Source organism: Protopterus annectens, chromosome 2.part0 (assembly GCF_019279795.1).
Source record: "Protopterus annectens isolate FY-2018-M chromosome 2.part0, PAN1.0, whole genome shotgun sequence".
Lineage (NCBI taxonomy): Eukaryota > Metazoa > Chordata > Ceratodontiformes > Protopteridae > Protopterus > Protopterus annectens.
The window spans coordinates 18,856,506-18,881,436 of record NC_056728.1 but is presented as its reverse complement, the minus strand read 5'-3'; the positions used below and the strand labels follow the sequence as shown (position 1 = coordinate 18,881,436).

The 24,931-nt window shown below is 40.1% G+C and overlaps 1 protein-coding gene across 1 annotated transcript in view; it reads left to right on the top strand.

Annotated features, from left to right (window-relative positions):
• Positions 1-24,931, top strand: part of LOC122793700 (carboxypeptidase O-like) — a 254,733-nt gene that overhangs the window by 216,625 nt on the left and 13,177 nt on the right. Inside the window, exon 8 of the mRNA XM_044061919.1 lies at positions 10,054-10,138. Coding sequence (XP_043917854.1) covers positions 10,054-10,138 — 85 coding nt within the window. The remainder of the gene's footprint in view (positions 1-10,053; positions 10,139-24,931) is intronic.

The following is a 24,931-nucleotide window of genomic DNA, read 5'->3' as shown; positions in this document are numbered from 1 at the left end:
GTCAAAAACACAAGAAATGGTTGATATAAATCTAACATGTCTAAGTGCAATATGTGTAGAATGTGTAAATACATCAATGTTAGTCCCTACATAGCATTGGAAGGATACAATCGTAGCATACCCTGCCCTGGATACTGTAATTGTAATACCAAAATGGTAGTGTACATTGCAACCTGTGTGAGCTGTCCTGCATTTTATGTGGGGGAAAAACCATTAGAAAGTTAAGAGAAAGAATAACTGAGCGCATGAGAGACATTAAGAATAAGAAAACTGAGAATGCCCTTTACACTCACAGTTTGACATGTACTAATTTTAAGAGATTTATTTTATTTCTCATTGACAGAGTTATTCACATGGACAGGGGAGGTGATATTAAGATAAAATTAGAAAAACTGGAGACTGAGTGACAGTTGAGATTAGATTACACATCACCTCCAGGAATTAATGAGAATTGTTCATTGGGTAGTGTTTTAAAACTAAGGGCATCTAAGCTGTAGCTTGTTACATGGTCATTAACTGCCTAATATTGATCATTGTTAATAAATAGAAATGCAATTTTTTTATGAAAAGTCAAAGAATTAGGTTTACAGATGGGGAACAATTGAGATTTTATTGCTGCAGGGGTGTAGCCAGAAATTTACATTTTGTACTGAGACCTTATGCTGTTGCCCTTGCCATCCGCCTATCATTTAAAAAAATGTATGGAACTCTTAAAATGCTACCCCATGCATGCCAGAAAGATGTACCTTATTTTCAGTTGTTGCTACCTGCAACCATAAATTGGCTACTTTAGAGGTGCATTCTTCTCAGGAAAGCATATTTTGTATAACAGTGTAAAGTATGCAATAGTTCAGACAGTTCTAATCATTCTGTGCTGTTTGAATTATAAAGTTTCTTAGAAATGCTCAGAAAAATATGTATTGACTTGAGTACATTGAGTATGCCTAGCTACACCCTTTTGCTGTAAAATTATATGGGGGATTTATGAGTAGTGATTTTAAAATGTTAATTCGTGGTTTTGTTGCATTGGTTACATGACTTTTAATGTATTTAAATGAGCTCTCTACTCAATATGGCTTTACTCTGATGAAGTCCTTAGGTTAGGAAGGGTGAAAGCACTTAGTGTTGGTTTATTTATTGTTTCAATTGCTTCTACTGTTTTATTTAATAAATCTAGTATCGTGTGAACACCTTGTGATGGTGTTTTTTATTTTATATTGATTTCAAGTTTTTGCACTCTCTTTGAGTGTCATTTTGGTTTATTCCCACTGATGTCCCTGGTAAAAGCTAGGGCTGTGCTGGGGAGGCCATAGTCTAAGAGGGGTTTGTAAGGAGCATACTGAGCTTCTGCAGTAGTGTGTTGAGATGTTGCATGTCTCTATTGCACTCATACCCCAGGAACACAACTGTGTAACCAGAGAGAGAGAGAGAGAAAGAAAGTGAGGGAGGGAGAGGATACTAGGAGTAAGCCTTAAAGTAGAACCCTCCCAGCAGATGTAGGACAGCACCCCCCCCCACCTCAGGATGCCCAGCCTTTGATTGAAAAATCAGTGTTAGTCCAGGGATAGATTGGCATGATGTGTAGACCCAACAGTGGACATGAGGCACTGGGACCATGTGTCAGAATGATGCAGGGGTGCAGAGGAGTAAAGTAACACCCCACCCAAAAAAAAAAAAAAAAGAGCAAGCCATCACAACTCCTCTTTATCCATTTGGTAACCCCATTCAGCCTGCACTGCATGACAGATGATGGGCATATTTCCCTGAATAATTTTGCAATAACCGCAAAAAAGCTTGCCTGAAGAAATTGCAGTGTTATTCATGTGCATTCTAATGTATAATCATGTCTGCTGTCGAAGAGCTTACTGCAAGCAAATACCTGTAACTTTTTTTTTTTTTTGGTCCTTGGACCTCATTATTACTGGCCTGGCCCCCAGTACCCCATGTCCACCCTGGATCTACCAGCCATCCTCCTACCTCTTTGGACTTATTCTGGTGCTGGTGAGCCTGTTGTGAATATTAATGTCATCCTGGAGGGCTCAAGTCTCTGCACTTCCTGCCAGTACTTTTTTTTTTTTTTTTTTTATTATATGGTTTACCCACTTTTCCTTTCCCCACCTTTCACCATGCTAGTTGGTTACTTATGAAGGCAACTCCCCTCTTTGGACAATGGCTTTCCTTAGGAAGCATCACCAGGGCATGCTGATGGGCACACTCATCCCTCCCTGCTGCTTTGTCAGTCATACGATCCACTAGCCAAACCTGATACACCTGGGCTGTAGTCAGGGATTTATGAGTCTACACCACCGGAGCAGCTCTAGATTTCTGTAACTCTTGATTTCACAAGCAGTTTATTGCAGTATTTGCAAATAAAAAAATTAGAATGACACACTGCTACTTCTTAGTTCTAATAACTTCATGAAATAAGCAGTTCTTTACAAGCATTGACTTTCAATAATTTTAGACCATCAGAAGTATCCTTATTAAGGCCTTTGTGATGAAAGGAGGTACTGCCAGGACAGCTAGTTGGAATTTTGTAAATAATTATATGTCATTTGTGAATACTGAAATGATTTATATAAGATGCCTGTGTTACAAATGTATTAGAATTGTGGGTGATACAAGATGCTTATGTTACAAATGTATTAGAACTGGTATGTTATGTGTATATCAAACTGATTTGTACAGACATGTGTGTTGAAAAGGTATTTTGTAAAGTGCTTGAGTTTGCAATGTATCCACAGTGTGCCTACTTCAGAGAACAGAAATGTGCATTTATTTATTTATTTACTTATTTACATTTGTTTACCGGGTAGTGTCTGACTGGGCCAGTAGCCCATTTTCAGTGGACACCTGTGGAGAATAGCTCCAGGAATATAACAAGACAAATAAAAATACAAGCAGATAAAAACACAGAAATTACATAAGGGATCAGGAAATCATACTGTCCAAGAAGTATATATACAATGTAAAACTTGGTAAGAAGTTATATACGAAGAACAATTTAGCAATGAAATCACAGAATCATGACAACTGAGTAAGACTGAGGCAGTCAGTGATCATGTATGATACAGAAGCAAGTGGACAATAATAGAGATGATAGGAATTACAATGATCTGTTGAAGTGCATAAGGAAATCAGCTGTCAGAGGTGAGGGAGTGAGGGAGAGAAAGGTAGGAGAGAGGAGTTATCTAAGGCGGATTACAGGGGCAGAGCCAGTTGCTTATGAAATGTTCTTTTATTTTTGTTTTGAAGGAAGAATAGGAGGTGGTGCTTATATGCTAAGGGGAAGAGTATTCCAGGATTTGGCCATTTTGTTTGAGTAGAGGGAGTCACCATGGAAGTTATGTGATTGTGTTATTTTGAGCAGTGTCCTATTGGAAGATCTAAGGGACCTGCTGTTCATCTGTAGTTGGGTTAGGATTGAAATAACAGGGCAGCTATTGGGGTTATGCATGATTTTGTGGGTGAATGTAAATTGGTTCAATGTTAATATGTTGGGAAGTTCTAGCCAGTTTAGTTGTCGGAGAGCGAACAATGATGGGCTTTATCAGGATGACTGGAGGTGAACTTTGAAATTTTATTGTAGCGAGATTCTAGGTTAAGAAGGTCTGCCTTGCGAAGGTTGGTGAAGATGTGAGAGCAGTAGAGAAGAGTAGAGAGTAACTGAGATCTAGCTGTGGCTAGCCTGGCTTGGAGTGTTAGGTAGGGTTTGGCTCTGTAGAGAGCTCTGAGTTTGGAATGCACTTTTTTGGTATGAAATATAAATATCAAATTTGAAATGGCCATCTTTTGTTATACCAAGGAGTTTGGATTGGTTAGTTGTCTCAGTTTTGGTGCCATTTGCGGATTTAATAGAAAGGGGTAGGGAGCTGAGCTTGGTAGTTTTGTTTGTGAAAATCATCAACTTAGTCTTTTTTGGATGTAGAATTAGTTGGTGGTTAGATAGGAACATTTCAACTTCCTGGAATGCTTTTTGCATCTTAGCTTGTAGTTGTAGTGTGGAAGGGGTGGAGCAGACAAGGGAGGTATCATCTGCATATTGTACAATTGAGGCAAATTGGGTTGCTGTATTAAGGTTATTAGTAAATATGATGAAGAGGAGAGGGCCAAGAATAGAACCTTGGGGAACATGAAATATTATAACTGTTTAAATGTATATATTTTAACAGAGGAAATTGGAGGGTTAACCTCAGTCTAGGAAACTTTAGAAAAATATCTGAAATTAACTCACTTTATAGGCTAGGTCATAAAGATGCTATCTTACAGATTTCAAGGCAAAGTCTGTACTAGGAAGCTTTCTATATTGTCTTTGGGGTGAACTAATTGCCACTCAGGAAGAGTGGAAGTGTTTAGTTGTTTTATGACCTCCAGAAGCACAACAGTTCTGAGCAAAAGCCCTTGTGTGCATATTTTTACGGGTAGGTGCTAAATACTGCCAGCTGCAAGCAATGGGGGGTTTGCATGGGAACTAGAAGTCAGAAAACCAGAAATTATGTCATTCTGCAGCTATCCCAGCAGTAATATTTTAGATATTATTTTTAGAAGTCTCATAGTGAGACAGAGCATTCTGTATTCTGTCTTGGACCTGACAACAAGAAGAATCATGCACTACATTATCTGCCTTGCTCTAGTAAGTTACTAGGGAATAGTATAATTCTCTTAGATTCAGTCAGAAATATACTGAAGCTTAGTTTTGTTTTTCTTTATTTGTCTGAGCGTGTTTTACAATGTTATTTTAAATATTTCCTGTGATTTGAACTCTGATGTCACAGTGAATATATATTTAGTATTGTGTTGTTATTTTATTTATTATTAAATATATTTAAACATTTCATTGTGGCTGATCTTTGCAGAGATATTTAAGTTTTGAGAATACTTGCATACTTATTTGGTGACACTGTGGGGGCACTCCTAACAGCCTTCCTTTTGGTTAAACTACCATTTGTATTAATATTAATATTACACAGTAAAATTGGACACCCTTTGTTAATGACCTTAAAGTGGCTGGTGAGGGGTACTTGTGGCAGTGGTAACTACCTTATAGCCTAGGAAAAAGGGAGCATAGCTAGTAAACCTGTGGCAGCCTTTCCCATGTGTGTGTGTGCAAATCAAATCTCAAAGTGTAGGGACACAAAGTACTGGTTGGACAGAGAGAATATTGGAGGACTTGGCTTGGAACCCTGGCCCAGGACTCAACTCTATGGCTGTGCCAGTGGGGAGTCTTACTGGGGTTCTGGAGAAGGAGGAGAGAAATCATCCCCAGACTGACTGTGGTCTCTGTGTGCTCTTAAGGGAAATTGCACTTAATTCACGCACCTGTTACAGTGAACACCCCCTCCCCCACAGGTGCCACAGGTGAGGATTGAAGCTTCCCGTTTGCTGGCCCAGAGGTGGGATATCCATATCACGTATTGGTTGGCAGTGGTGGGAAAGGTCATCCTTGAGGGATCAGCTGTCTGCACTTCTGGCTCATATTTTTTTTTTATTTTTATTATATGGTTTGTTACATCTGAGGGCAACTCCTCTCTTTGGACCATGCCTTTCTTAAGGGAGTGCCACTGATACATGCTGATGGGCATACCCATCCCTTCCTGCTGCTTCGTCAGTCACCTTATCCACTAGCCGAATCTGATACACCTGGGCTGTAGTCAGGGATTTATCACTCTACACCACTGGAGCAGCTCTAAATTTCTGTAAGTCTTGATTTCACAAGCACTTTATTGCAGTATTTGAAGTAAAAAAAAAATAAAATGACATACTGCTACTTCTTAGTTCTAATAACTTCATGAAATAAGCAGTTCTTTACAAGCACTGACTTTCAATACTTTCAGACCATCAGAGGTATCCTTATTAAGGCCTTCATCAGCTCAGAGTTTATTAGATGGTTCCTGTTACAGGCAGGCAGTTAGGTAAGAATATATATATATATATATATATATATATATATATATATATATATATATATATATATATATATATGTATATTTTGTATATAAATTCCACAAACAAAATCTAGAAATAATAAAGAAAGCACCTACAAAGCTACTAAACAATGTCCTAGTTTTTTTCCTGTGTGGATCCTGGAAAAAGAGGTGAAATCTGATTTCACTGTCAGGCTGTTTAACTTCCATTGAACAAATCCTGGTGAAAATACAGTTTGCATCTATGACCAAGATACGCTTTTACCAAATAAGTTAACGATAACATTGTATGGAAAAGTATGGAGGATTAATGATGCTACTGCTATGTTTACAGGGTCAAATGGTTGTCCATCTAGGTGGCAAAATATGATCCTGTGGTGGTAAACTGTGTTAAGGGAAGCATTCTCCAAAATAGCAGGATTTTTTGAGGAGGAAATACTGCTTTGGGGTAACACTGACACCAGAATAAAAAATAGAATCCATGCAGGCTATGCTATCAACAAGAACCCCTACAATGAAGTTGCATCATACACAGATACTTTGAGAGGAAGTTTATAATCAATCTAATCCTACTGCTTCTTTCAGTTACCACCTTACAACTGTCCTAATCTCCATGAACCCTCTCCCTTGTCACTTCTTTAATTTCAATTTATTTTCAATCATTTTAGCATACTTCCCTGGAGATCACGAGACATCAGTAGTCAAGGTGTAATCTTTGACTTGGGCATGAGACTAATACTAATCAGATGACCCAATAAACTTCTTCCATCTGCTGTCACCCCTGTAGGCAGAGAGACCCTCACCTTGATTACAGATCCAGACAACTTTATGCCCTGGTCATAGCTACATAGATGTTGACTGTTAAGTCCAGTATCACAGAGGTATGGCAATCTACTCCTGACAAATTACATTGCTGCATATATTAACAATGAGGAATAAAAGCAAGCCCAAAGCAAGGAAAAGTAAACTCAATACTGGGAGTCTCAGAAATGTTGACAGCTTGATGGCTTTCTACATCCTCAGGTTGGCATCATTGAAGAGTATCCAGCCTGTGGTTTACAGCACCTTGTTTAAAAAGCAAGACAAATCTCTAAATATATGTGCTATGTGAAGGCATCCTGGCAGACATTAATCTGTCTGTCATGCTAAGTAATTCTGCCTTCATACCTGGGCCTCAAAGCACGTCGTATCTGCTTTACATGAAACCAAGGTGGAGGTTGCAGTTAGAAAAGCATCACTATGCCAGTTTATCAAGGATTCCAGATTTAAAGTACCTTACTGTTTTCATTTCCTCAGTTTGTGCACATTGTTTAGCTGGGTCTATATTAAATAAGCAAACGCTTAAAAAAGTGAACACTTATTCATCGACTCTAGTTCAGCAAACGCTGAAAATGTCAAACACTCGGAACAGAGTTTTTTTTCCCAGGGGAAAAAAATCGTTCCGCAAAAAAAAAATTAAAACATTATTTAATGTGGGGGGCGACCCCCCCTACTTAAATATACCAACTCTGAGATCGCACCACAATGGAGGAAACGGCAAACTCCTGAAGCCAGCCCAGAGATTTTTTTTCCCGGAGAAAAAATTTGCTGTTCCGGGTGTTCGAGATTTTCAGCGTTCGCTGAAATAGGGTCGATGAATCAGCGTTCGCTTTTTTAAGCGTTCGCTGATTCAATATAGACCCATTCAGCTATAGCTGATTGTAAGATTGTTGCATATTGCTGGAACAATTGCACCTGCATGAAGAGCCTTAAAAGCTACCTTTTTATAAAAGTGCATAGGTAAAACTAAGTTTATTTGTCTTTGTTTACCGGGAAAGTCTGACTGGGTAGTACCCATTTTCAGCGGAGGCCCAGGGAGAAAAGATCCATTTGCTTACACTGCATTATACTAAGTTCCAGTTAAACAAAGAGTAGTTACATTTCTATTTACATTTATACACAAACAGTAGCTACTTTTATACATTCTAAGATTTTACATCGGTAGGAGGTTCTAAAAGGAAATCCCATGTGCAACTTAATGGATTGTACAGGCAGCAGTTATGTATAAAAATTGTTCTGTCATTTCATTGAGAGGTTGAGAGTAATCTGTTTAAGGAGAGTATTTGAAGAGTATCATATTGTGAACACAAAGTCTTAACCTTGTGATAAGCGTGTGCAGAACCAGGATTGGTCAAGATGTTGTTTAAGCAGTGGTTTAAAACTATTGAGTTTGTTGGAGAGTTTTATTTGTGTGAGGATACTATTCCAGAGTTTAGCAATGTATTAGGAGTAGAGCGAGTCTCCTGCAGCATTATTTGACTTATTTGTAAGTAATAAGAGTTTGTTAATAGAGTAGAGGTCCCTTGCTGGGCAGTAGGACAGTAATAAATTTTGTATTGCAAGGCATTTTTCTGGATGATGAATGAGTTTGTTTGCTGTAGTTAGATATGAACATGTTAGGTATTTTTGTAATTCAAGCCAGTTTAATTGCTTTAAACTATGACAATGGTAGGTACTATGGGGGAGATTGATGGCAAATTTAGCTATTTTATTGTAGCAGGGGGCAAGTTTCTTTCTTTGAGTATTGTTTAAGTTTGTTAGGATAGGAGCAGCCTATAAGAGAGTCGGCAATAAGAAGGTGGTGGGTAGAGTTTTTCTTCCAGTATCTGTAAGGAATCCGTTGATCCTATAAATGGAGCCTGGTTTCTGGTGTGTAGATTTAATGAAGTGCAGTATATGCTGGTCATATTTGAGACCATCATCTATTATAATGCCTAGAAGTTTACTGTGAGTTATTTCAATGACAGTAGTATTTGCTGAGTTTATGGTAAAAGATTGCTTTTGATTTTGACAACTTTTTGAGGTAAAAAGCATTAACTTAGTTTTCTTGGGGTTGAGTGGGAGGTTTGATCATTGAGCCAGGTTTCTACAAAGGAGAAAGATTTTGGTGTAATGTCTTGGAGCGTATTGATTGTTGAGGCTGCGCATATTAATGTTTAGTCATCTGCATATGGAACTAAACTGGCATGGTGTGTAGGTATGGAGATCATTAATAAATGTACTAAATAGGAGAGGACTCAGGATAGAGCTCTAAGGGACACCTGTAGTAATTGATTGAAAAGATGAGTAGATTTGTTGTCATTTAACAGCTTGTTGCCTTCCAGTTAGGTAACTAAGAAACCACAACATGTAGTATTGTGAAAGTCATATTGAGGAGAGTTGAATGATCAGTTGCTGGTATGAGACAGTATCAAATACCCCGGACAAGTCTAAGAACATGTTGGACACAAGCAAACCATTGTTTCTGTGTTGGTTTACTGTAGTGAAAAAATGTAGTAGTGCTGTGCTGGGACGTATAGCCATGTTGTGTTTCTGAGAGCAGGTTATTTGAGGCCAGGTATTGCATCAGCTGCATACGGATGCATTTCTTTAATATTTTGGAGAGAGGGGAAGAGAATCACCATCGGCCTCTAAATTATTAAACTCTGTAGACATGCTGCTTTTGTGCAGTGATATAATGTTTGATTTTTCCACAGTGGTGGAACATATCGTTCCTCTATAGACCTATTAATTAGTATGGACACAGGGAAGGCTATGACTTCTTTGGCCATTTTAGGTAGCCTGATGCTAGTTGGTCTACAGCTATGGAAGTAGTTTTTAGTTTAAGGAGCAACTTCATTATGAGCAAAGTAGGCACTGGACTAAAACTGAAGAGCTGTGCTTGGTTATGAATGGACAGGGGTAGGGGGGGCAGATGTATTAGTGTCCAAGAGAGATGATATTGATTTTTTTTAAAAGTAAGAATTAAACTGGGTGGGGATAGTCTGTCATATGGTCTGTTTTTGGAGAGGGAGTGGTGATCTTGCCAGGATGGAATAGTTTATTTAGTGATGACCAAAAAAGTTTTGGGTTGTTTTTATGTTTGTCTTGTAACTTTACTTTTATTTACAAAAAACAATCAAAAAATAAATGTGCTAAATTAGCAGTGAAAGAATGGGGATTCAATTAAAATAATGTAAACCTTGAGATGCAAATTAGACCGTGATGATATTGCAAAGAAAAGCATTCATTTGTCATTTTGATTGAATTGTCAGTTAGCAATTTAATGAATTAATGCTACATATGTTCTTCCCATATTTGTGTTTTATAGATTCAGACTGCACAAAAGGCAGCTATGGCTATAAAAGAAAAACATGGGATGGATTACAAAGCCGGTCCCTGTTACTCAGTTCTGTGTAAGTATTATTTTTGTTAGTGATATGGATCATATTTTACACTTCTTTCTTACAAACACACTAGCTATATTATGAGTGCATTGTTTTCAGAGTATTCATAGAAATGGCACTGCCAAAATAAGTGAATATGCAGACTGAATACTTTACTCCAGTAAAATCACAATCATTTCACATAAAAACTCTATAAACTGTTGTCCATGCAATACTTGAATGAATGAATAAACTAAATCCCCTAACGCAATAAAACAGATATGGCCATGGATATCATTGATATCACATTCTATTAAGTTTATTTTCCTTTTCTAGAAATAGGTTGACTCCGGAGGAAGTCAGTATTAATTTCTGCGGGCATCTGCAGGGGGCAAACTTGGAAAAATAGGATCTCAGTGAGTTTTCCCAATATATTAAAAGAGTACCCCTCCTCCCAAAAAAAAAACCACCACTATCAAAATTTGAAAGTAAAGGTTCAATGCATTACAACTATGTTTAGAAAACTCTAACATACTATAATCCCTGTTGCATAATTTTCAACCACCATTTAACATGGTAAGCGTGACACCCACTCTCATAGGTGGTTTCACTACCATTGCACAAGCACAAGCCTGTACAAAAAGTTGTTTTTCTTTCCTTTTCTTTGCAACTGTTTTTCTTTTATTTATTGAACATTTGTTAACTGGGAAAGTCTTTGACTCAGAACAAAGCCAATTTTCAGTGGATGCCGGGGGAGAAATGCTCCAGACACATGTCTTTGAATGTAGGAGGAAACCAGTGCACCTAGAGGAAACCCATGCAAATGCAGGGAGGACATGCAGACTCCAAACAGAAGGCACTCCAGCCAAGAAGCGAACTGGAGAACTTCTTGCTGTGAGGCGACAAATCTACCGCTGCATCACTGTGTCTTTCTTTCACAGCAGGTGGCCATCTAGTCACCTCCAACAATCTGATTATCCCAAGTACAAGTCCCATTGCTGGTGGACCCCCAGTGTTCCTTTTGCTGTGAGGGAATTCCTTCTCAGAGAAAATCTGCTCCAGGGTGGTCTTCCAACACCTTGTGCAGGTTATGTGGGGTTAGACGCATGCCAAGCAAGTGGTTGGATGGGCTGGCAGAAAAGCCATCATCCAACCATATGGAATTTGTTTTCTATTCTAACTCCACAACTGCTAACTAATGACACACTATGCCTATTTACAGGCTGGGCTGGCAATGGGAATTCCACTTTAAGGATGTGTCCTGCCCCCTCCAGCTGTAGGGTGGCCATGTCTAACTCTCTACCCTTGGCCCCCATGTTATCATCAATTCCACTGAGCCCCAGCCTCTGCCACGGCAGACTGGTTGACACCCATGTCCCTACACACCTATTCTCCTTGTTACTCTATCAGTCGCATGAGTTGCTAATGAAACATGGGTCTGGGCTGCAGTCAGGGTTTTATCCCTCCATGCCACCAGACTAACAAAAAGTGTTTTTTCACTCAAAACGCAACACTTGCTGTTGCCAAGAGATGACAGTTTTATCTGCCAATGTTAATACTGTGGGATAATAAGATAACTGTGATGAAAACTTGACTTGACAATTATTTAATGAAATAATTAATAGCATATAAAGGATTCTGTGAAGCAAATAAACAACAGAAGTGCAAAAGGCATTTGGGGATGGAAAAAAAGCAGTTTGTTCTGACTATGAAAGATCACTTCTACTCAACTTTGAGATAATCTGTAGTAGCATTCATATGGCAAGTTTCTGGGGGTGCCTGTTGAAATTCTCCATTTTGGAAATCATATGGGGTGTCTAGCCACCTGAAAATTCACCACTACTTTGGGTCAGTGAAGACAAGTACTTGGAAGTAAATATTAGCAATAAGTAATCAGGACAATGCAGGTATCCAGAAGCTGTTGCCAACAATAAAAATTACACAGGATATAACATTGACCTCTGTGCATATAACAGGTGTGTTTTTATATCATGGGACCAAGACACAAGACACTCCAACATCTATGATGTTTGAAGGAGGAGCAATGCAAAGAATATCCCCTATGCATTACTTACTACTTCAAATGTCACTTCAGTTGAGATTTTGCCCTGGTGGCACACTGTGCCATCATGCAGGTGGTCTGAGTTATGTCTAACAGTGTGGCACTATTCATAATGTTTTTATTTTCAGCTAAACCTCATGGACACCTGCATTAAAGATTACGTATCACTTACTGTTGTTTCTGGGTGTCTGTCTTCACCAGCCTAAGTATCAGTAACTTGTCAGGTGGCCAGACCCCTGATTTCAAATTCTGAGGCCTGTAACCATGATCCTAAGAATAACACAGCTACAAATGCAAAAGGGGTCATGTGTACTAAATCCAATGTTGCAGTATATCAGAGTATTCCTCCTTCTCAGAGGAGCAGTTACTCCATAAAAGTATCAATGGTGTTGGGCACAGGCCCCCACCATTGGCAGTGTCTGGATCTTGAAAGTACAGAAATTATGAAACCTCATTCATGAAACTAAGCAGCCTTTAAATGTTTTGCCTCATATTGTCAGCATGCCATTTCATTGAGCTTATGGCATGACAACATGTTAAAAATTGCCTCGCCCTGCTCAAAAGATTGTTTTACAAAACAACTACAAAAGCTTTTTGAGGCTGAGAAAATGTCCTGTATTTGGCAAATGGTCTATGCCATGTTTCTAAGATACCATGAAAAAGAGCAAGACTGCAAGTCTGTGGACAAAATTCAGAACAAATAATTTATTAAGTTAGATTTACAATTATACCTGTCGGCACAGAATGCTTCAGTGCTCACTTTTTAGTTAAAAAAAATTCTGTTTAAATTGTAGCAAACTGCTTGCTACAAATGTAGCAAATAGTTGTTGCAGTTTATACCCTGACTGCACAAATCAAGTTTTAACTTTTAAACTGTAAGAAAAGTACAGTTTTGTACCTACCATAAATGTAGATGTTCGAGTGCTAATACAGCTGCAGTCATAACAGATGGGTTCTCCTGCCGTCAGGCGGGTCCTCGGTCGGCCGAATTCCAAAGTCTAGGTCCGCCGTCGGTTGTCGTCACTTCTTCCCTGACGTCAGTGCGACAGGGGTATAAAAGAACCAGCCAACGCCATTTCTTCAGTTTTTCTTGCCCCAGATGTCAGGTGCCCCCAGAATGAAGGCAATACATAAATTTGTGTAATAAAGCAATGCCATATAATCAAAATACAGTAGTGCAAGCAAATACATCAAGAATGAATACCCCAATCAGGTTGCATGAGGAGATGTTAGCCAATAGGCCTGTCCCAAGAGGAGAAGGAGGGAGGGAAACCTGGACTGCAGCTGTATTAGCACTCGAACATCTACATTTATGGTAGGTACAAAACTGTACTATGTTCATCGTGCATACAGCTGCAGTCATAACAGATGGGTAGAATCCCAAAGCTAAGAAAGGGGTGATAGGCACTAGGTGGAACTAGGAGGAGCCAGAATGCCCTGCAAGACTGCAGTGGCAAAGCCCGCTCTAGATTTGGAGTATAGTGGAAGGTGGTGTTTGGAGAAGGTATGCACAGAACTCCAAGTGGCTGCTTCCAAAATATCTTTGGTAGGAACTCCTCTGAGGAAAGCTGCAGAGGTAGCTGTGGCCCTTGTGGTGTGAGATCTGATGCCTGTAGGTACAGTTTTGCCATGAAAAGAATAGCAAAAACGTATGCAATGGGCCATCCATTTTGAGATTGTCTGTTTGGAAATTGGCTTTCCTTGAGCTCCTATAGCATAGGACACAAAGAGCTGTTCTGATTTTCTGAAAGGCTTTGTTCTGTCCAAATAATAACGCAATTGTCTGTGGATGTCCAAGGAATGTAGTAATCTCTCCCCTTTGTTTAAAGGATTAGTATAAAAGGTAGGTAAGTGTATAGCCTGATTCAAAGCTACCCTGGATACCACTTTTGGCATAAAGGACGGGTTGATTCATAAGGAAACTCTGTCCTGATGGAAGATGATAAAAGGCTGCACAGCCATGAGAGCTTGTAGTTCCGATACCCTATGAGCTGAGGTAATAGCCAGAAGAAAAGCTGTTTTCCAGGACAAATATTGCAAATCTGATGAGGCAGCTGGCTCAAAAGGAGGCAAGGTCAGTTTTTCTAGAATGAAATTGAGATCCCAAGCAGGTATTGGTTGTTTCCTTGGGGGGTTTAGATTCTTAGCCCCTCTGAGGAACTGTCTTAAGAGGGGGTGAGAGAATAAGGGTGGATCAGTATTGTATTCTGCAGAAATGGCTGAGGCATGGATTTTGATGGAGGAGAATGAAAATCCACTGCTTAGCAGCTCAGCTAGATACTGTAATATTTGAGGTAAGTTCAGTTTTCCAGGATCCTGGCCCTTTTTCTCATTCCAGACACAAAACCGTTTCCATTTTGCTGAGTAAGCTTTTCTAGTAGACAGCCTTCTGGCCTCCAAAATGACATCCTGCACCTCCTTGGAGAGTAGGGTCTGTTGTGATGCTAAGGAATCTTCCATGCGGCTAGATTGAGTATTTTTAGCTGACTGTGAAGAGTTTTGAAGCTGTGCTGAGTCAGGAGAAGAGGCATTAGAGGCAGGGTCCATGGTGGGGAATGCGTCAGGCTCCTCAGGAGTGGGTATCAGTGTTGCCTTGGCCAGTCTGGAGCAATGAGAATCATCTTTGGTCTGTCTGCTCTGGTTTTTAATAGAACTTTGGGCAGCAGAGGAAGAGGTGGGAAGGCATAAACTGTCATTGATGTCCAACTGAAAGAGAGAGTGTCCACTCTCCAGGCCTTTGGATGAAAAATCCTTGAGCAGAATTTTGTCAATTGGTGATTTTTGTGGGAGGCAAAGAGATCTATGTCTGGCCTTCCCCATGCTTGAATTATCTCTGTAAAAACTTGAGGATGCAACTTCCATTCGTGTGGATCTGTCATATTTCTGCTTAGGTTGTCTGCCAGCATGTTTTCCTTGCCTGGCAGGTACTGTGCTTGTAGTTCAATTTGTAAGTCCAGGGCCATGTTCCAAAGTGACATGGCCAGTCTGCATAGGGGGTAAGAATGGGTTTCTCCCTGTTTGTTTATGTACCACATTACTGTGGTGTTATCCGTTCTTATCAATAGTTGACCTGGTTGCAAAAGGTCTTTGAAAGCTATAATAGCATTTATTACTGCTAGCATCTCCTTTTGATTGATGTGAAGGTGCTTTTCTGTTTGGGACCATTTGCCCTGAATGCACCGATCTGTCATGTGTCCCCCCCAGGCATAGTCCAAGGCATCTGTTGTGATGACTTGATTTGCTTGAGGCTTGTTGAATGGGAGACCTGTGTTTGTTTGGCATGCTTGAGCCCACCACAGAAATTCCTTTTGAAGACATGGAATTAGTGGTATTATTGTTTCCAAGCTGTGGCTGTGTTGAGACCATAGGTTTTTCAGGTACCATTGAAGTTTCCTCATATGCAGCTTTGCACATGGGATTAGTAAGATGCAAGATGCCATGAATCCCAGAGCCTGCAGGATTTTCCTTGCAGTCAGCCTGGTGCAATTTGCTAGTGTTCTGAAGTGTGTATCCCAGAGAATTCAACAACATTATTACATAAGCCAGATGTTTCAGAAGAATGTGCTTGCTGTCCGCTTGGATCAGGCAGTTGTCCAAATAGGGGTATATTTGTATCCCTTGAAGTCTGCAGTAGGCAATTACTGATGCCAGGCATTTCGTGAATACTCTGGGCACAGTAGATAAGCCAAAGGACAATGCAGAGAATTGATAATGGGTTGAACCTGCAAGAAATCTGAGGTATGTTCTGCAATGTTGTCTGATTGGGACATGCAGGTATGCCTCCTTGTGGTCCAATGTTACCAGCCAAGACTCCTTGCCCAGCATGGGAAGAAGCTGCTGTAGAGTGAGCATCTTGAATTTTGGTACGAGTAGAAATGTGTTTAGGATGGATAAGTCCAAAATAGGTCTCCAATCTTTTCCCTTCCTTGGTACCAGGAATAGTCAGGAATAAAAACCTTGACCTTGTTCATGCGTAGGTACCTCTTGAATAGCTTTCATGTCTAAGAGATCTGGAATTTGTCTTTGTGCCTCTGCCCTTTGATTGTGTGGCAGGTTTGGCATGCCTCTCATTTTTGGAAGGGTGTGAAAATGGAATCTGTAGCCTCTGTTTATAATGTCCAGGATCCATTTGTCTTTTGTGACAATATGCCAATTTTTTGAAAATAATGCCAGTTTTCTGCCTAAGGGTGCTGCCATTTGAGTCTTGCTTGGCATGCAAAGGGGAAAGTCATTGGGCTTGCATTCTGAATGGTTGCGAGTTATCCTCACCACCTCTTTGTGTAGGAGCTTGCCATTGTCTGCCTCTAAACGATCCTTGGGATTGCCCTCTGCCCCTCGGGCACCTGTATCTACCTCTTTGGGGTCTGTCCGTGGCTGGAAAGGACCAATTTTTGGAAGGCAAATTTCTACTGAAATGTGGGGGTTGTACCTGTAGAAAATCTTTCACTGTTTGCATTGATTTAGCCTTTTCCTCCATTTTCCTTAATACCTCCTCAGCATTAGCACCAAATAATACATCCTTTTGTAGAGGGGCATCTAGTAATTTAGCTTTGACATGATCTGGTAAGGTTTGTTCCTTGAGCCAGGCATGTCTACGTATGACCGATCTTATAACAGCAGCTCTACATGGGGCCTCTAGAGCATCAAAACCACATTGTAAGGTATGTTTACCCACTTGTTCTGCACTGTGCATCAAATCCTGCAACTCCTTCAAGTCTGGTTGTTCAGGTTGTGACATTTTACTTCTCAATTGTGATAACAAAAACTGTTGGTACTTTAGCATATGGAACTGACAGTTTAATGCCCTCATGGTTAAGGTAGCCGAGGTATATACCTTTTTTCCCCACCTTTCTAAGGATCTGGAATCTCTCTCGGAAGGTAATGGGTTTTTAGCAGTGGAGGCCTTAATTCCCTTGGGGCCCTGTGAGATAGTTTCTGGGTCAGCAGGATGGCTTTTGTATAGAAATTGGTGTGAGTCAGGGACCCTGTAGTACCTGTCAGGCTTGACTGGGGCTGGAGGTAGAGAATCTGGGTTAAGGCAGGCCTCCGAGTACACATCATCTAGTATGTCCAAGACAGGAGGTATAGCCAGAGGCCTGTGCTGAGGTAGCAAGAGAAATTCCCTAAGCCTTTTCTTGGAATCTGAGTAATCTTGGCCTTCCCAGTGGAAGTGTTCCCTTAAGGTATGCAAAGTTTCCCCAAATGAGTAATCCTCTGGGGGGGATACAGATGGAATGGACTCCTCTGCATCGGAGTCTTCAAAAGGGGAGAAAGAATGTTCCTGTTCATCAGAGTGCTCTGATATAATGGAGCCCTGATCAGAGGAGGGGGATTCTTCCTCCACTCTGGGCCTTTTGTCCGGGGGGGGTTGAGAACCCCTGATAAGAGTAATTAAATCCTCAGCCATTTTAAGCATCTGTTTTTTAGGCATGGGGCCTGGAGATGGGCCCTGTGTAGCTTGCCTCTTAGAATGCATGGCTGCTTTAGACTTAGTGAAAGCCTTGATAGAAAAAGAAGAGGAAGGTCTGAAGGCACCTTCAGAGGAGGCAGACCTGTCCACAGTTTGAGATTCAACTCCAAGAGTGGCTTCGGTATCTGTAGTCAGGGTGTGGGCCGAGGAGCCTGCGACCTCGGGCAGAGGAGACACCGCCAATGAAGTGTCTTTGGTAGTCATGGGGCTGCGTAGGCGCCTTGCTGAGAACCGGACCACGTGTAGTCGGCTTTGGCGTGGTGTCGGTAGAGGCCGTGGACCTCGTGTGTCGGTCCTTATCTTTGCGCTTTTTAGACAAAACTGGAGTCGGAGTATCCGACGACATAATATAGTTAAATGTTTTGCCAAAATAATGCTGGGCAAACTCCGCCCGACGCTTAATGGTGCGCTTGTTGAATGTAGCACAAAAACGACAGACCGAGACGTCGTGGTCTGGGCCTAAACAAGGAATACAGAGGGAATGGAAATCCTTATGCGGTATTTGCTTCCCACATGAAATACAATTATTAACTTTGTCTGACATCGGTCTGAGTCAAGAAAAGTTTCCCCAACGGGGTACTTAGCTTTCACGAAGACTTTGGTTGCAAAATTTTCGTAATTTCAGGAGCTGGCCGACTGGCACTTGTGAACTGCTTCTGCTTCGGGCACCGCACGGCAAGAAAGACTGAAGAAATGGCGTTGGCTGGTTCTTTTATACCCCTGTCGCACTGACGTCAGGGAAGAAGCGACGACAACCGACGCCGGACCTAGACTTTGGAATTCGGCCGACCGAGGACCCGCCTGACAGCAGGAGAACCCATCTGTTATGACTGCAGCTGTATGCACGATGAACATCTATTTGCTATAGTTTAGCAAGCAGGTGCTACAGTGTAGACCACACATGGAGCGCTACAGTTCTCAGGTCTGACTGCAAATGCAATACCAGCTGTTAAAAAATACAGTATTGCATTAAAGAATGATTAGGATTGGCTGATCACACCCACCAACACTTTGCTCCCAGAGCTGTTGCCCCTCTTGCCCCACCCTAACTACTGTACTGGGATTTTTATTATTTATTTAAGTGAATTTTGTTGATAGAGCTACTCTGGGTGGACAAACCCTCGAGGTGATCAAACCCCCAGGAGACACCACATGAAAGAAAAAAAAAACATATTACAGGGAGGAAAGTCAAACACAGCCAGTTGCAATGCAACTAAATATAGTCAGTTACAGTACAACCACAGTAAGCAGCCAGAGGGACTGTTACACTATGAAATAATAAGCCACAAGTGCACAAAAACAGGAAAGATTTTTAACTAAGTCTTTTAAACACAGCAGGTTGAGGATATCAGATTGTAATTAGAGAGGTCCTTCTGCAGGATAACAAAATGGAGGGAGGATAAAAGAGAAGGGATGCTTAGGCATGAGTCTACTTGTAAACAGTTTCTTAGGACTTCTGAGAAGGTCAACAGTTATGTATATCTGAACCTGATAATAATGGCATCCTGAAAATCCTATCCTATCATTTTCTTTTGGTTCAGAAAGAATAAAAAATGTCTGGCAGTTAGTGCAGAGAAATTATGATTATGAGTTATTAACAAACTGTCTCTTGAGGTCTGAGTCATCCCTGAAAAGGAACGTGTCCAGTGGGTTTCCCAAGATAATAAATTAATAAAATAAAAAATAAATGCATAAATTAAAAACTCTAGCATATGTTTGTTTGTGATGTTGAATAATGACCTGGAAACCTACTTCTTTCTCCTCCTTCTGACTTGTAGACTCTGTAGACAGTAGTGGCTGTCCACTGGGTCACTCCAGGAGTTGGCTGTGAGTCATGAGAGAAGGAGAAGAAAAGAGTTGCAAAATTTGAGCTCTCAAACAGAACCAGAAGATGCCAGTCACATGTGGTCATGCCTTAGTGTACAGCAGTTTATATATTAGAACTGGCTGCTGGTAATGGACCTAGGTTTTATGACAAAACACTTTATATCATAGCTGTGGAAATGGATGATTGTATCAAACCTGGCAAATTTCTTGTACATAGTTCTAACTCCACATTGGTGACCCTGCTAAAGGCATGTTAATGTAACTCTTCCAAATATGAATTATATAACAAGAATCATGCCTCTCAGCTGTCCAGATTTTCACAGAATGTCCAGATTTTTACCTCATATTTTTGGCCTGTTTCTTATAAAATATGTGTTTTTTTGGCAAATCACTGGGATGGTCTGAGGACTGAAGTAACTAAATGATGATCTATATTTACTTTTCAGTCTTCAAATTCTTCAGAAGAATGCATGCTAAGATAAATTATATTATTCTATCAACTTTCTAAGTTTATAAGAGCATTACTTAAAATCTGTCCCTATTTCTTGACCTTTGTCCCCCATTATGTCAGGGCTTTGTTCAGATTTCTTGTACTAAGAGGTTCAGTGGTATGACAAGAATGCTTTTGGCACCTGGTGCCACTATTCATCTGTTCGGTAGTTCTCAGGCTGTAGAGAAGTCCCAGATGTTTTTCTATTTAGTAATGATCTGAATGTGTCAGGTGAGGTCCAGCTGCTGCTGGTGTCATTAATACCACTGTTGGCCCCATTTTTTATTTTTTGCGAATAAAGAAAAGAAAACTAAACATGTATCTACTCCTCCTCAAACTTCCTTACACAGGAGTAGCTTACTGGGTCTGGCTTAATTTTTAATTCAGGCTATTGATCCTTCTTATAAGACAGTTTCTGGTAAAATAAAGAGGGATACCTCTTTTCCTGAAGAGATTCAAGATCCTGAAGGAAGATGAAGGGACAGATATAGGGTTTTCTGATCACTCAGTTTCTGATTCTTCCAGTGGGGGGGGGGGGTTCTATTGCTCTCAGTCTACTTCTAGGATGTGTCAGCATTTTAGAGGATAAACATTGAGGTTTCTCAGTCCCTCATAAATTACTATGAGCTGTTAAAGAAGGAATTTCCAGAAACGTCACTCATTCCTCCAGTTCTGTCAGCTTTGGATTTTGCATAAGAAGCCCCCAAGAAAACCAATCCTTGGGATTTTAATTTTGTGTTAGAAAAGCTAACACTTTTGCCATCTTTACAAACTAACCTGGCTCATTTGATGTTCTTAACTTGAAAGACAGTTTTACTGATTGTTCTGACTTTTGCAGGAATGTTATCTGAATGTTATCTGAGTTGCAAGCTCTTATGATGAGTCAGTCATATCTCATTTTCCACAGAAACAGGATTTCCTTGAGAACTAAGCCTTATTTTATGCTGAAGTGGTATCTTTCCATCCCCATTTTCTTTCCTGAACCTAAAAATGATGGAGAAAGGATACTCTATAAGTTGGATGTCCACAGACAACTCAGGTACTATCTTGATAGAACTAAATCAATCAGAGTATCAATTGTGCATTTCTTATGAATATAAGAAGAGACAACTTCTGTCAAAACAGACTATTTCCAAATGGTTGACTATATACCTTTTGGTATACTGATACCGCTCAACTGTACAGATTTTTGCAGAATGCCCAGATTTTTGGCCTGTTCCTCTTTTTTCCTTGGCAAATCACTGGAATGATCTCAGGATTGAAGTCACTAAATAATGATATACATTTGAGTTTCAGACTTCAAATCCTTCAGAAAAATGTATATTAAAACAAATCTTGTTACTCTAGCAACTTTCTAAGTTTATAAGAGCAATATTTAAGATATGTCCCTATTTGTACCCCCATTTTGTCAAGCTTTGTCCAGATGTTTTGCATTAACAGGTTGAGAGGTATCATCACAACAAAACTAATCCAGGCATGATCAAGGCCTATTTACCAGGGCCCTGGTTTCCTCTATAGCTTTTTAGAAAGGGTGGGATTCTAGAAGTATTCTAGAAGCAGCAACTTGGTTCTTTGTACATGCTTTTGCAGCGCACTATAAGCTAAGCTTGTTTCCTTCTGTAGGTCTAGATCAAGCTTTGCTAGGACCATTCTGCAGGGGGGTCCTGGATCTCCCTTCATCCCTACTGCTTTTGGTATGTTTATACCAGGGTGTGAATATATATTTTTTTGTTGTTCCTCACATTGTCCTTTCAGGGTTCACTTTGCCCTCTCTGTTGGCAGAAAAGCCCTGAAGGGCTTGGCACCCAAACCTGTCTTTTTAGTCAGCTCAGGTCATAATTAGGGTGGTAGGTGCCCCTTCATAAATTAGAAAATAACTAGCACAGCACCCCAAGCCTCCTCCTTTTTGGCATGTTCTTTTTTGATCTCCATACTGTAACCCAGGCCTATGACTAGCAAAGTTTGCTGATGACTGTAAGCTGAGTATAATCATTCACTTCCTTCCAGATATAAAATTACTACAGCAAGAACTGAACCTTACAAACCAACAGTGTATAGAGAAAGGGCTTTAATTAAATGCAAAAACATGCAGTCTCATCACATTTGGTAAACACCCTTCATCCACAACTTACAGTGTAGCCAATACATCACTGCAAACAGACTCAGCAGTCAGGGACCTTGGCACCAAGACTGATGACTTCCTTTGCTTTGACCATCATGTAGCAAAGTAGTCAGAAAATCCTTTAATTCTGCCCAACTAATTTCTAAAGACATCTTATCTAGGGCAAAATAAATCATTGTCCCAGTGTACAAAACCATAATTAGAGCAATTGTACAATGTCCCTTCAGCATGCACCTAGCCAGATGTATCATGCAGCTAGAAAGTCTCCAAAGGTTTCTAACTAAAAGGATTACTATATGAAAAACCTTTTGCTACCAAGATCCAATAAGTCTTGAAGCTATATCCATATACTCTGTCACTCACAGGATTCTACAAGAAGATCTGTGTCTTGCATTTCATGCCATCAAAGACACTGCCCTACTGGATCTCTTGTACCTCCAAAAGACAAACAGGTGCAGAAACACTCCAGTTAAATATCAAAACCTCCATCATCACATAAATGAAACACAACTGAGGGACAAATTTATTACCCAGTGGTTACCCCATCAGACAAATTTATTACTCAGTGGTTACCCCATCTCTGGAACAATCTGCCTTTACAAATTAAACAGAGTGACACCCTCATATCTTTCAAGAATAATGTGGATGATTGGAGATATATAAATAACATTTATCCCTAGCCTGACATGTTTTGCCCTTCTGGAAGTGGGAGATAGGATCTTGAGGGTGGATATTGGCAAGAAACAAATGGTGTCTAGAGTTTACCCTGACTCTATGAGCACTGCAGTAACAAGTTGCAAATTTCAGTTTAATCCATATTCTTTATTTACATCTAACTGACATAAATTTTAGGTTCACTAATGTATTATCTCCAGTTTCATGTTTATTTAAACATGCAAAGCTTATTGAACATCTCACATTCAATAAATAAATAAAAGCCAGGAGATCAAGGTTTCATTTACTGCTCCTAAGATTGAGTTAGTTCATTCATGCCCTCAGTCTTCCAGCTCACTTCTGTTAGCCAACACCCTGTTGGCTGCAGGGTCAAAACAAAATAGTACTATAACCAAAACCATAATGAATACTGCTTAGGTTAATGCAGTTAAAAATCTGAACAAATCAACATAAAGTTATAGTATCGCTACACTATCAGAATGTATAACTCTACCCCAGTATTCATATTCTGTACTATTGTAAATAAATTGTGAAATAAAAGGGCAAATTGGTCCAGTCTATCACTCAGCTAAATGAATACACAAACTAAAAAGTTCTGTCCAAAGTACCCAAAAATGAATCATTGTTTTTGAACTGCAAAAATTACTTACTAATAGCCATATGTTCACCATCACCACACACACACACACACACACACACACACACACACACACACACACACACACACACACACACATATATATTTACCTGTTAAATTATTTTATAACTTCTGTTTCTGATATAAAGTACTTTCTCCGGCAACAATTACATATCAACTTTCAAACATCTGAGGAGGTAATATTTTACATAAAAAATATGAAAAAGATGTACACTAATAATAAAACAAATGCATATCATCTCAGGAGATAGCCCAGTTTCTAAGCACAATAATGCCTTTCGGGTGGGGCGTGATAGAGGGAAATAATGGACATTCTAAAGGAGAGGAGAGTTTTCACCTGTGACATCCGGCTTCACAACACCTCTGGTCACTACTCTGTAATGCTAACTAGAGCCCAGGCAACCTAGTTTTGGTTCAGGTGCTAGACAGCACTGGCAGGAGACAATGGGTGTGTGCCCATTCTGGTTGAAGGAGGATGTGTATAAACAAGATGCCTCAGAGGCAGGAGGAGTGTGATTGCAGTGGTGGTAGCCCTTATTAGGAAGTGCACTCACATGCAGAGGACATTGTGAGTCCCCAATATGATCTGGATAGGCCATCCCTCTTCCAAAGGGTGGGGTTATGGACACAAAAATACTCTCATTGCCAGGATGCTGGCAAGAGCTTAGATTATCCAATATCTGTCTGAATGATGAGCCTTGCAGACAGCTCTTGCCCAACTGATCTGGGAATTACCCACTGCTAGAGAATGAATAGGCATGAGCCCAATATGGAGAGGCTTGATAAACAGCAGGCAGAGGGGGAAGCTCAAAATAAGAAATAAAATAATATTCATAAGCTGGAGGAAAAATGTTTGATTATAGCCTAATTCCAAATCGTCTAATTTGACTTTGCCATAAAAGTTGATGTCTCTAAGTAAGAAAACTCCAGTACCGATATTACTTTTCAACAATTCCATGGTGCCATTCTCCTGTCTAGGGCACAGTAGAAGAGGCTTCATGGGTTCTGTTCAAGCAGCTTTATTTTGCACAAACACATCACTATAGAAGATTACTGACTTTAACTTATGTAACATATACAAATTAACAACTGTGATCTTGCATTCTCTCTCCCTAGCTGATCTTTCAAAATGGCACTAGGGAATTGCAAATGTCTAGAATTTATACTTGCACGTATAGCCTTGACGGGCTTCTTAAAGATAAAGCATACACATCACTTACACTCTGATCTACATCCTCTCTCTTTGAGAAATAGATCACATGTTATATACAATCATGTCCACGTTGCTGCATATTTCACACAAGGCTTAGATACTCGGCCATATCGTGTGACATACAACTGGGAATCAGATTTAGCAACTGGAACTCTCTCTGCAAAATGGTTGACCTGTGAAATGTTTGGATGATTTTCTGGAATGGAATCAGAATTTTGAACACATTCTGGTATGGGAACTGTGTCTGATTCACTCTTAGATTTGGATTCTACATCACAGAAGCACTGTTGTGATGGTGATGATGGT